Source organism: Gekko japonicus, unplaced genomic scaffold (assembly GCF_001447785.1).
Source record: "Gekko japonicus isolate JY-2015 unplaced genomic scaffold, Gekko_japonicus_V1.1 scaffold498, whole genome shotgun sequence".
Lineage (NCBI taxonomy): Eukaryota > Metazoa > Chordata > Lepidosauria > Squamata > Gekkonidae > Gekko > Gekko japonicus.
The window spans coordinates 765,254-778,501 of record NW_015177022.1 but is presented as its reverse complement, the minus strand read 5'-3'; the positions used below and the strand labels follow the sequence as shown (position 1 = coordinate 778,501).

At 43.0% G+C, this 13,248-nt stretch overlaps 1 protein-coding gene across 1 annotated transcript in view; it reads right to left on the bottom strand.

Annotated features, from left to right (window-relative positions):
* The window catches only part of DOCK5 (dedicator of cytokinesis 5), a 178,144-nt gene that overhangs the window by 56,480 nt on the left and 108,416 nt on the right, over positions 1 to 13,248 (bottom strand). Inside the window, exons 24-28 of the mRNA XM_015427785.1 lie at positions 12,039 to 12,109; positions 9,538 to 9,644; positions 8,752 to 8,888; positions 5,827 to 5,922; positions 4,618 to 4,716 (exon numbers count right to left, since the gene is read on the bottom strand). Of these exons, the coding sequence (XP_015283271.1) occupies positions 4,618 to 4,716; positions 5,827 to 5,922; positions 8,752 to 8,888; positions 9,538 to 9,644; positions 12,039 to 12,109 (510 nt within the window). The remainder of the gene's footprint in view (positions 1 to 4,617; positions 4,717 to 5,826; positions 5,923 to 8,751; positions 8,889 to 9,537; positions 9,645 to 12,038; positions 12,110 to 13,248) is intronic.

Sequence of the window (13,248 nt, the reverse complement as noted above, 5' to 3'; positions counted from 1 at the left end):
GAAATCTATCCTGAATCCACTTTTTCTATTGTTGTTTTGGCATCCCAAATGTGGATTTCCTTTTCTTTACATGGATGATTGAGTCACGTGGTCTTAACTGGAGATTTCAGTGACAGCCTATGTGCTTCCACACAGTTATAGCCAAAGGAAGACCAACCAGACTAGCAAAGCAGGTCTTTTTTGCATCAACATGCTGCAGCGGTACAAGTGATACTCTCTGACTCTCTAAATGCTTCCTGGTCAGGCTCATTTGCTAATCTGGGCAAAAATGAAGACTCACTTTTATAGTATACATTACATACTGTCTTTGCACAGGAGGTGGTCTTAAAAAATAATTTGTTCTTTGCAGGAGAACAGATTAGACAACTTGATTGGTTGTTTCATTTCCCTCCCCCCCCTTGCCAACCCATGACAGCATGATGAGTGGGTGGGAATGAAATGTGACATATGGTTTTATATTTGAGACCCTTTATAGAGCGGAGATGCTTTATTGGATTTGTATGTTATGCTAGGACTCATAACTTGATTTAGGAAATGGTGAATATGCAACCCTGTTTTATTACTACAGAGACTAACGGAGGTGATTTCAGCCTGGTACCAACTCACTTTAATCTATCACTTCGCAATACCCATTACGAGCCAAACTTCACATAATTTTGCACAGTTTTGGCTTAATAACAGTTACAGCCTTTACAAGGATTAGAATTTAATACTGCATTGCCAAGGACATCAGGGGAAGGAAAGGTGGCTGTCAGGCACCCATCCATCATGCCTGGATCTAATTCCAGTGGAGAACCCTTTCCCCAAGCAGCAGCATTTCATTCTGTCATGTTTGCTGTATTCCCATCCCACCCTTTTACTCAAGTATCTTGGGCAGCTTACAAAAATTAAAACTTAAAATACAGAATTAAAAAGCACACACTACAATCCAAAAACATCCGGCAGCCGATTAAAACTACACGACGTAGTAACCCATCAGCAGAAAAAGCAATAAAATGGAACAGAAAAAGCCATCAGATAAACAATAAAATCCAGAAAACAGTAGTTCAAAAAACCCACAACAACCCTGAAACCAGGATAACAGCACTACATTGAGGTGGGGGCCATGGCTCAGTGGAAGTAGTAAGCAAAAGGTCCCAGGTTCAGTCCCCAGAATCTCCAGAATCAGGCAGTAGGTGATTTGGAAGACCTCTGTCAGTCAGAGCAGACAATAGTGACCTTGAATAACTCAGCAGTCTGATTCTGTATAAGGCAGCTTTCTCTTGTCTGCTCAAAAGACAAAAAAGGGGTGCTCAAAACCCTTAAAACTGAGTCCTCTGGGGGGGAAATGTCTTCACTATCTTCTGGAAGGCCAACAATGCAGGGGGTGGTGACCAGACCTCTTCAGTGCTGGAGAACAGTGGCTGAACCAGTAGCAGGAAGAAAAGAAAAAAGCAGGTGCAAGGTGAAAGTATTTATTAGAGCTTTATAGAGCCCTACATGTTTTGCAGTAAAGCTTCTTTGGGGGAATCTTCTACAGGGTGAAATTTGCTCAAGGTGGAATTTAAAAAACCCTAATAAAAGCTCTACTAAATACTTTCACCTTGCACCTGCTTTTTTCTTTTTTTCCAGACCTCTTCAAACAGGATTTCAAAGGATAAGGGCCATTATATCAACTTACTCTGAAGCTCCCTCTCTTGTTGCTAGCAACCTGATCCCATATTGGGAAGCAATACAGAGGAAGGTCACCCCATGATCACCTTAAAAATTAATTTTAAAATCTATATATCTAATTCCAACAGAGGGCGTGTTGTGCGGATACTTATTTCCACTAACAGGAAGCTCCAACAGCTTTTCCTACATAGTCAGTATACTTCCTGTGTCTGCAGAAAAATCCAAGAAGTAAAAAAATCCCTTCAGGGAGGGTTGAATTCCCCTCAATACCTTTTGAAATGACCTCTGCAGGGATCTAACTCCAGGCATCAATGGTGAGAGAGAGATTGAACGTTCGGGGGGGAGGGGCTTCTAACTGGCTCTGTCAGTAAAAGGGTGGGGGAAGGGCCCTTTCCAGGCCTCTTTTGGCCTTTCAAGGAGGGAGGGAGGGAGCCGTGGGGCCAGGCCTCACAAGAGTTGCCAGTGCCAGGCTGGGGGATTTCTTGAGATTTTGTGGAGGGCTGAGTTTGGGAAGGGAGAGGCCTCAGCTGGGTATAATGCCACAGAGTCCACCCTCAAAAGCAGCCATTTTCTGCAGGGAGACAGACCTCTGCTATCTAGAATCCAGTTGTAATTCTGGGGGGTCCCCAAGTCCCATTTGGAGGTTGGCAACTCTAGGCCTGGCAGTTGTCTAGGGTTGCCAGGTCCCCCCTGATTTGCATGACTCACCTAGCCTCGGCTGCTTACTACCATTCATCAGCAGCCACCCTATGAAAGCCAGTGAGGTGCAGCAGTTAGAGCTTCAAAGTAGGGTCTGCAAGACCCAGGTTCAGATCCCCATCTTGCAGTGGAAGCTGGCTGCGTGATTTTGGACCAGTCACATATTTCAGCCTAACCAACCTCACAGGGTTGTTGTGCAGATAAAAAGGAGGAGGGAATAATGAAAGCTGCTTTGGTCCCCACTGCGGAGAAAGACTGTAATTTTCCTAGGTAGAGGCTGAGGGTGGAGATGAAAAGCAGAGAGGCAGATAAAGGTAAACTGGTAAAGGTAAATAAATAAATAAATAAATAAATAGGGTTGCCAACTCCAGGTTGGGAAATTCCTGGACATTTGAGGGGTGGAGCAGAAAAAGAGAGAGAAAGAGTGATGAAGTGGAGAGGCAGAAAAACAATGAGAAAGATGACAGGTCAGAAAGAGAGAGGAAGTCACATGCATGGAGGAGAAATAGAGAGCAAGAAAAGGGGGGCAGAGGGGAGAAATAGTGTGAGAGAGGTAGGGGGTGAGGAGAGGAAGCAAAGGTGTGATGAATGAGATAACCATCCCGCAAGTTTCTTGCGGGCCTCCATTTGTGTAATTCTAATTTCTATTGGATTATGGTTGCTGTGAACCACTTCAGGGATTTTTTTTTTTTGGCTGAAAAGAGGGATTAAATAAACCAATGAATAAATAACATATACATGAATAACTTACCAGGAATGTGTGGAGTTAAGACATTTCACACTGGTTTACAGATATGCACAACATTCAGTCAGAATTTTCAGGAATCAAGCATTGATTTTTGTACTACATGGTTCCAGACAAAAGATTCAGTGTATGCTTACAAAGGATCAGTATATGGTTGTCACTCCTGACTGGGGCATGGAAAGACACTGAAGATGATTTTAATGACAAAGAAGGAATCAAACTGACTGGTCAGCTTCGCATATGGCTGCCCAAAAACCCTCCCAGGAGATCCAAGTTCTCCCAACACCGACTTCCCATGCTGTTTGGAAAGATCATCTGCACTAGAAAGAAGCTTATGAATAACTTGATCTGGGTGTGGAAATACTGAAAGTAAACCTCAAGACTAGTATAAGATTTGAGTGGCCTGAGGGATTTCGTTGCAAATGTGTCACATGGCCTTTACGGTAATAAAAACACATCTGCATTTCTGGAAGCCAATCCCGGTGCCTCAAAACTGCCAACTTTTCATCAGACCAAATAAAGTCAAAGCCCTCAAAGCTCTTGGCAGAGGTTCCACAGTGGAAGAACAGAGCACCACTCCCGATCTCTTTTTTCCAGAGTGAACTAAACACATGCTGGTCCCTGGACTGCCATCCAGCCTTGCCGCTTATTGATTTTCCATGTCACAGTGTTGGCCCTGGCTGCTCAGGCCCTGGGCCAGCCAATGGCTGAACTCATGATCAGAAAAATGCATAGAGAAACAGAGGAAAGAGGGAAAGGGCTATATAGCCAGGGCTAATCTGTACTCCATGGGAGACAACATTCTAATTCTGTACCCAGGCAATCAAAATTCTGCATCAAGGAAAGATGAATGCTGTGGCTGATACGCATTATGCACAAGAAGTAAATCTGCATGATGTTTCTTATTTTACTTGATTCATTCTGCAAATATTTGCTATTTTGCATAATTTGTTCTAGGAGTAGTTAGGTACTAAAGCTCCATCCTCTGAGTGGCCACAATCTTATTTGATTCCTCCAGGTTCTGACATTTCATGAGGTATTACAAATACACACACTCAAGCACAGTAAATCAAAAGGACCAGAAGGATGGTTTTCTTAGAGAGTTCATTTCTACCTGCAAATGGCTTCCAAGGCAGCCAGCAATAACAGAAAATTAACATACTCAGCAACATAGTCTTACAGTAAAACAGTAAAACCTACGGATGCAAAAAATAGTCCTTTATTTCTCCCCCAACAGGCTTCCTGCTTACCCTAAGAAAGGTGCCACCCCCTCCACACCTTTCTTCCAGCCTCAATTTGATTACTGCCTTTGGTGCTGCACCTTGGGGGGCAGCCCACTGCCAGCAGAATACCACAGCTATAGGGAAAAATAACCACACAAATGCTGGAAATAAAACAGTGCTCATAAACCAGACTGACTGACCACCACCCCAAGACACAGCTTCAGACTCAATATTTATGGTTTGGCTCACTGCTCCCCCCCACCCCCAAGTGCCCAGTTCAAGTTCAGTCAGACTCACAATAAGGTCTTGTCTGGTTTTGAAAGTGCTGATGTAGTGGTTGTAATGGGAATCCTCCATCTGTCTCAAGATGGCTGTCATGCATGCCACAAAACTACCCTGGAAATGAAAAAGGGGAGGGGGAAAACAAAGAGCTCCCATCAATTTCCTTGGTTTTCTTTTTCTTCTTTGCAAAGGGCTTGATTAAAACAACATTATCACTGGTAAGCAACAGTATTCAATTAATCAGATCTAACAAAATGAGGTTGTATTAAGCAGACCAAAGAATGAAGATGGTGGTGGGTGGGATAAAAGGTAAAGCTCACAGATGTCAAATCCCTGATCAAAAACTCTTACTTGATATCCATGTACACAAAACCCTTAACATTTTTAGTGGAGCTGTCAGGATTGGCTCATACTGTCAATGTGGGGTATATTTTCAATCCACTGTAACTATAATTGTGTGTCATGTACAAACATACTTCCTTTTGCCCATCCTGAAACTGGGTGATACCACGTTCTGGGTTATGGGAGAGGGAGGGGAAGAAGTAGAAAAGATCCTCCTAACAGTCGCCAAGCACCACTTGGACTGAGCTTGGTTTTTCCCCCTCTGCTTGTAGGTACTTAAGTCTGGGCATGGCCAGAGGCACAAGTCAAAAGGTAAGAGGCAAAGTGCTCTTAGCCCATAGCTGTGGCTTATGGCCCAGGGCCTATGGTAGCCAGCCCAATGAATCAGGAACCAACTGGGATGTGTTTGTTTTCTGTGATCATTTAAATTATATTGTTTAAACTGGTTCTTTCTGAAATTTCTATAAGTTGCTTAGGTTCACTTTGAGGAGAAAAGCAACATAAAACGTCCTAGTAAAATAAAGAGAAAGTGTTGTCTCTCAGCACAGCCACATCCCTGCTTTTGAAATAAAGGCTTTCCCAGAAAGCATCACAGAAGGTGATGAGGTACCAGTGTGATAATGTAGAGTGGACTGAGGTAAAGAATTTCCAAATCTTAACTGGGAAAACTGGCGAAGACTCAGTTAAGCTGTTATGTCCTGCTCCAGTTCCCACTGGACAGCATATAAAATGGGAACAAGTTGGTGGAAAAGCAATTAAAGAAATGACAGCATCCCACGCCTGTCTGTGCCTCTGCAAGATGGACTCCAGAGTGCAGAATTACAGAATAAAGGAACACTTATCAAACAAAGTAAGCACAGACTCTAGGAAAATGGCTCTCACAATGTGAGGAGACTGTCTGCTCATTCCAATCACCGTTCGATTTATTCTCCTCAGCAGGCGCTCCATAATCAACTGGATGTGAACAGCAGTGGGGCCCTGAGGAGATTAAGCAGAACACAAGCTGGTTAGGCAGAACTTTGGCTCAGCTCCTCTCACAGAGATTCTTGGTGCTGAGGAGGAGAAGGCTGGCTGGATACTTATTGAAAGAAGCTGTAGCAAAACAAAAAGGTTTCAGCACAAGAAATACATGCTGAAAACGCAGCACAGTTTAGATTCAAATGGTTTAGTGTTGCATAGGCCCAGTTAGCGAATCAAACACTACCTCCTTTCATCTCTATGCCTACTTCTATGGGAGAGTACCTGCAGGAAAATAAGGTGGCAAATGCTGAAGCTGTCAGATGGGAGTGCTCCAGTTTAGACCGCAGGGGATGCATTCCAGTTTTAAATACTCTTTTGCATTTAAAAAAATGACTCAAATAGAAAACTAGTACAGCAGAGAGAAGTTTTCTATTTCCCCTTCTCTTTGCCTGCTTTGCTGGGTTTCTGTGGTGGTGGGGGAATAGCAGAAGGGAATATTCTGAAACTGTGATCCTACTCTTGAAGTTTGATGTGATCTAGTTCATTCCACCACTTCAGTTTTTACCTGTAAAACAGACCCACCCATCCTGCGAACAGGCTCAGGGATGTGAGATGGAGTAAAGACCCCAGCTGATTCCACACAGTGGACTTTCTCTGTTTCAGCTACCTTACTCATTTGCTTTTATTTTTTGTTGCCAGATGACTTTATCCTCCATTCCTGTACAAATCGTGAATAGCCTACTCTTTCCACAAAAACACACTTTTTAAAAACCAGAACAAAATGTGGTTTCCCAGCATAACATTTCCCAGGATGGTCTTTGTCTTGTATTTGAAAGGGAAGGCATATCTTGTACTTGAATAAAAGAAATACCCCTTCCACTTCTTTTCACAGTGAACTGCCTGGGTTTAAAAAATAAATAAATCCCAATTTTGAGGTCAGGGCAACATTGTAGTGCTATTATTACAGTACTGAAACACAAAGACCAGTGTTCTGGCCAGCCCATCACTGAAATGGAAACCAAATATAGGGAGATGGAACAGGGGAACTGATGCCAGTGGGGACCAATGTCTTGTTCAGTGCTACAACTGAAAGACTGTGCATTTTTTCCCCAAAAGAAGGGTATTGAATCCCACTATTCTCAAGCAGCACTACACAAAAGCCCGATTAAAAACAAAAACAAAAACACGTGTAAGTGGAAGATCATGATGGTAGTATGACTCGAGATGTGAAGGTCCGGAAAAAAACTGGGAAAATTTGGGAAAAAATCGGGTTTTTTCCTAAAGCCTTTTTTGTTTTTTTCCGAAAAATTGGAAAAATTGAAAAAAGAAAAGGAAAAAAATCGATTATGGAACATTTTATTTTAACACGATGAATAAAATATTTTAAGACAAGGTGTTCAAATATTTTCCAAATCAATTCTAAAAAATATGTATGGTATCAGATTGATCTAATTTCTGTGCACTGAGGACAAGCAAGTTCTAGGTTACAAACTGAACTCTCCAATGCAAGAACACAATGCATTTCTTCCTTTAGGAGGTGCTATTGTCACAAGAAAAGAAAAAGGTTTCAGTTTTGTCTTTGCATGTGGGTTTGTAATAATTGTATGGATACACTATATTTTTATATGCTAGTTGTGATACTTTGATGCCAAGTAAAAATGTCCATAGTCATATTTTATGTTCCTAAAGTAACAGAATGACTTTCAATCTGGAAAAGAAAAGAGAAGTGCTAATGTAGCATTTTTTTCAATTTTTCCAAAAATTTCCAAATTTTACCAAAAAACCCCGGGTTTTTTTCCAAGCTTCAGAATTTCCGGAAATTTTACATCTCTAAGCATGACAAGAGTGAAGTGGGGGCTGTGATGCAATGTGCATGTAGTGTGAAAGCGAAACCATGCCTTGAAATGGTGAAAAAGAAATTTATCCTGTTCCAACTGGAATCTCCATTGGAAGAGCAAATTGACCAATAATTGCACCACCAGAGAGAGGCTGCCATGGGGAGGGAAGGAGGGAAAGCTGAGCGCCAGTGTGGCTAGAGTGTCAGTTCCAAATTGCCATTCTCTCTCAGCCTGATCTACTTTACATGGTTTTTGTGAGGATAAAATGGAGGAGAGGAGAATGATGTGAGTGGTTTTTGGTCCATACTGGAGAGAAAGGTGGGGTATAAATGAAGCAAACAAATACTAAATAAAGCTGGAGATGGGGGGCAGATAAAAGAAAGGTTGGTTGTTGAGTGGGAAGGAGAGACAAAAGCAGGGAAAGGGGACAGGATACAGGGGCAGCCAGGAAAGAAAGAGGAAACTGTGCGTGGAAAGGGATACAGGGGGAAATGTCCTTACAGTTTCCCTGCTTGTTATAACATAGTTGCCTATTTTCTTAGTCCATTTTTACTAGTTTGCAGAATGTGTTTGGTGGACTTGGAAAGCAGCGCAGAGCTCTACATTTATCTCACTGAACTTGCCCAGCTGTGCACAAATCCCTGTAACCTCTCAGCTGTCAATCTTGCCTTCTTTTTACCTCTATCTACAGTTCTTCAAGCCTGTTTTAAAAAGCCACTAAAAGTCAATATTTTCAGAAGGGTAAATTCTGCACCCAGTACTAACATTACACTCGGGGGGGGGGGGGGTGTGCCGGGCCTTATCTGCTCTGATTGGCAACATCACTTCTTCGTGGAGCCCTGGAATCTCTTTCAATCTAGTCACCCAAGGCCTTGAATTTAAAAAATACTGGCGCTTGAATCCAGGGGGTTTTTTATAGCCAAAGATGAGACTTTTCAATGAGCTTTGGTTATTCTGCATGTGTGTTTATTTATGTATTATAAAAAGTCACATTCATGTATTCACTCACCACTTCCTTACGATCCAAAACCTCAAGAATATTGCTGAGGAGCTGCGAACAGGCTTCGTGGTCAGGTTTGCTGGAATTATCATCCAGCTGTCCACTTAGCTGATCAACAAGCAGAGGCAGAAGAACATCTCGGCACTCTGGGAAACAATCCAGAAATAAAATGCAGAGAATCAATACATCAGGCTTGGGCCATGTTTCCCTCCCCTCTCTTTTTGCTTTTAGCTTACCATTTACTGAATTTTTAAAAAAGCTTGTGAATAAAAAAATCCTCAATAATATTAAACTTCATAGCCCCCTCCCTAGGCTTACAAGTGCAAGGAAATTCAGCATAATCCACTATGCATTACTAAGAGAATGGTGATAATGTTGCACCCATGTGACATCCCAGAGGTACAATTGGCCCAGTGCAACTGAGCTGTGTTGTACAAAGCTTTGTACCAAGATGTGGACAAAAAGAAGGCATGACAAGGGCAGGAGGGTGGAAGGGTAGACATGACAACCCCAAGGGCAATCAGATGCATGGAAACCCCGCCTTGGTTACAGAAACCCCGCCTTCTCCTTGGTTGCACACATAAAATGTTCCATGCAGGCTGTCTCAGTTGAAATGATCTGGAAACTCAATCCTCCTCCCCTTTTCCAAGCCCATCCGGTCTTCCATGTCTCGATTAGTCAAGCCAGTTTTTCACAATGGCCAATGGGTAAACTAGGATTCATGCCAACTTCCGAACTGTTGTTTGCAAACTTATTTCAGGCCTGTGGTTTCAAGTTCCTAGCTCATAGACCTACCAGCTTGACGGAACAGGTCACTGTCAACTATCTTGGTCATGCAGTTCAGTTTCTGGCGAACCAGCTGGTTGTCAGGGATGCTTTGAATGAATTTGCTAAAGAGGATGCTGGAAAGCAGAACATCATCAGGCACAGAAGGAATGGTTTTTATTAAAGTCATGCTTTTCAGCACTGATTCTGCCATATTTTATTATTTATTTATTTTATTTATCTTTACATTTATATCCCACCCTCCCCGAAGGCTCAGGGCGGCTCACAAGGGGCATAAATGCCTGGTTAAAACAATGAACAATATAAAACAATATAAAATACAATATGCATAATACACTAAAAAATGTCGTGCTCCAGAATTACTTAACTGTAGATTTCAAGATGGGGTTCTGGAGGTTTTATACCAGAACAACAAACCAACAATGTGCATCCCAACTACACTGTCATCTGCCAAGGAACGTCTCACGCCCCCAATAATACCCACTCCACTGATGGTCAAAGTGCGGAGATGAGGGGCGGTGATGGAATAGTGGCGGCGGCGGCGCCTTCTCAAAAGCCTGGTGGAAGAGCTCCGTTTTACAGGCCCTGCAGAACTGCACCAGGTCCCACAGGGCCTGGATCTCCTCTGGGAGCTCATTCCACCGGGTAGGAGCTGCCACCGAAAACGCCCTAGCCCTGGTGACAGCGAATTTGATGTTTCTGGGGCCTGGAATATCCAGGAGATCTGGATTCCCCGACCGACCGTAGTGCCCCTGGGGGAACATGTGGGGAAAGGCGGTCCCTTAGGTAACACAAACAAACATCAGACCTGCAGTAGCCAGGCAGTAGAAAAGAACAAGAGTCCAGTAGCACCTTAAAGACTAACAAAATTTGTGGCAGGGTATGAGCTTTCAAAGTCACTGTTCACTTCTTCAGATATTTGAAGAAGTGAGCAGTGACTCGGAAGGCTCATCCCCTGCCACAAATGTTGTTAGTCTTTAAGGTGCAACTGGACTCTTGCTCTTTACTACTGCTACAAACAGACAAACATGGCTACCCATCTTGATCTAATAGCTAGACAGGTTTTGTGGATTAGTTCTACTGGGATAGGGACTCCCCCCCCCCTTTCTCTCTCTTTTTTTCTTGCCCTCATCAAGGTTTAAGAGCCTTATAAACCTTGATGAGGGCAAGAAAAAAAATGATAGAAGGGGGGGGGGGAAGTCCCTATCCCAGTAGCACTAATTTTGACATTTTGCTATGTCAAAATCACATTCCTGCCCTGGTTGCACTGGCAAGTGACCCTGAATGGTTTCGGCTTTCTCCTTTAATATGTGATCTGACTAACATGAGTACACAAGACTCAGTAATTTCTGAGAGGTAGCCACATTAGCCCATTTGCAGCCCAAATGATGAACAGAGTCTTGTGATACTTTAAAAACTAACACATCAACGTGGCATAAGCTGAGCTGGTAGAAACATACACATGTCTGCAACCAGAGGAAACAGTCTAGAAGATACAATTACAAAATGAGGTCAACCAATTCGAGGGATGAGTGTGTTACATTATTCAAAACACAAATAAGATTCAGTCATAAGAAGAGAGAAGAAGAGAAGAGATTGGATTTATACCCTGCTCTTCACTACCCAAAGGAGTCTCAGAGCGGCTTACAAACAGACACCCTGTGAGATAGGTGGGGCTGAGAGAGCTCTGACAGAAACTGCTCTTTTTCAAGAACAGCTGTGCCAGAACTACGGCTTGCCCAAGGTCATCCAGCAGGTGCAAGTGGAGGAGTGGGGAATCAAACCCGGTTCTCCTAGATTAGAGTCCACACACTTAACCACTACACCAAACTGAACTACCCCCACAAAATGAATGTGGACCACTCCTAACAGGTGATGAATGGTTCTTTGGACCACATTATGTTCTCTGACAGTGCCATCCTAAGCAGATTTACACCCTTCTCAGTCCATCGACTTCAACAGCCTTAGAAGGATACAACTCTGTTTAGGATGACACTGCATCTCTGACATAATTCTTTCATTTGAGTCATTTACAGGGAGTCCATAATTGCTACAAGCATGGACGGCTTCAAAAGGGAATTAGATACACATATGAAGCAGAGGTCCATCAGTGGCTATTAGCCACAAGGTATAGATAGGGGCTCTGGGGCAAGTGATGCTCTGTCATCTTGGTGCTTGGGGGGGTCAACAGTGGGAGGGCTTCTAATGTCCTGGCCCCACTGGTGGACCTCCTGATGGCACTGGTATTTCTGGCCACTGTGTGACACAGAGTGTTGGACTGGATGGGCCTTTGGCCTGATCCAACATTGGCGTCTCTTATGTTCTTATGTTCATAACAGAGTTATGGTCTCCCTCATTTTTAAGAGTCACCTTGACAATTCTTGCAGGAAAAAAATCAAACAATTCATGGCTGTTCCTGTATTCCCCCCTCCCCAACAACTAATTTGCTTTTTTGGTTCAGAACAGCCCAGCCAGATTCAAGGAGGAAAAAACACATGCTTTCTAGCTACCTGAGCTCAACCGGATCAAATACCAGTTTGACGTCATTGATGATATTTGGTAAATACTTTAAAGTGGCACCCTGTAAGATATAAAAAAGAGGATTCTGAGTATTCCATTCATGCTAAAAATTGGGTCAATTTGGGCATGAGTCACACAATAGGGTGTTGTTTGTCATGGGTATATACATCTCACAACAGAGCACTGGAGAGCCAGTGTGGACTACTGGTTAGATTTGGAAAGAGCCCAATTCAGATATCACTTATTGGTAGCAACAAAATAATTCACCTTATGGACAACCAGTGTGGTGTATGAATGTGTGACTAGGCCTGGGGAGACACCCCCCCCCCGGGAGTCAAATCTCAGATTATTCTGCAGCAGCAGCAGAACTGGAAGAAGAAGCAGAAGACAGCCAGTTCCACTGCGGGCCTGATAGAAGCCCTCCGGGGGCCTCATCCGGCCCCTGGGCTGCATGTTTGACACCCCCAGTATAACCTATCCCACAAGGCTGTTGTGAGGAGATAATCTGGGTGGGTTACAGAAAGAATGTTGTAGCCATGTATGCTATCCTGGGAGGAACAACAGAATAAAAATATAAACAACAAACAAAAAGAAAATGTAAAAGAAATTGTACCAATAACATGATTACAGCATAAAGGGAAAGCAGAGCTCCTAGGTTTTTGTCACAGACCTAAAAGCACAGTGATACTACAAGTACACTCTTCTGGGGTCATTCCTGATTGCTGAACTAGTAAACTCAGAAGACCTCATAAAAATGGGGTGACTAAAGCTGCTTCCACATGGTAGAATTGTTTCACCCCAGCTCTCAAACTGGAATGAGGAATTTTCATGCATCCATAGGATGCTGTCTGTCATCTGTGCTCCTCATCCATGGTTCCTCAGGGATCTTTCCAGAAACACTGGAGTCAAAGCCGATTTCCTCACCTGTGGACAGGAAGGATTAAACCTCAGTACCCATACATGACACTTTCTCCATATGCACACTCACACTGTTAAACTGGCAGGCTTTTTGATGACTTTTTTTTTTTTTAACGGTAATAGGTTATACCACTTCAAGTTGCAGGTGAGGACTCATATGAAAGAATGATCCTCAATCCCCATTTAAAAAATAAATAAATCTCTGTATATCGAAAACTCACATATGAAGACTATACAGAATACTTTCCTGTGACAGAATTTTGGTGTGAATTTCAGCTCTAC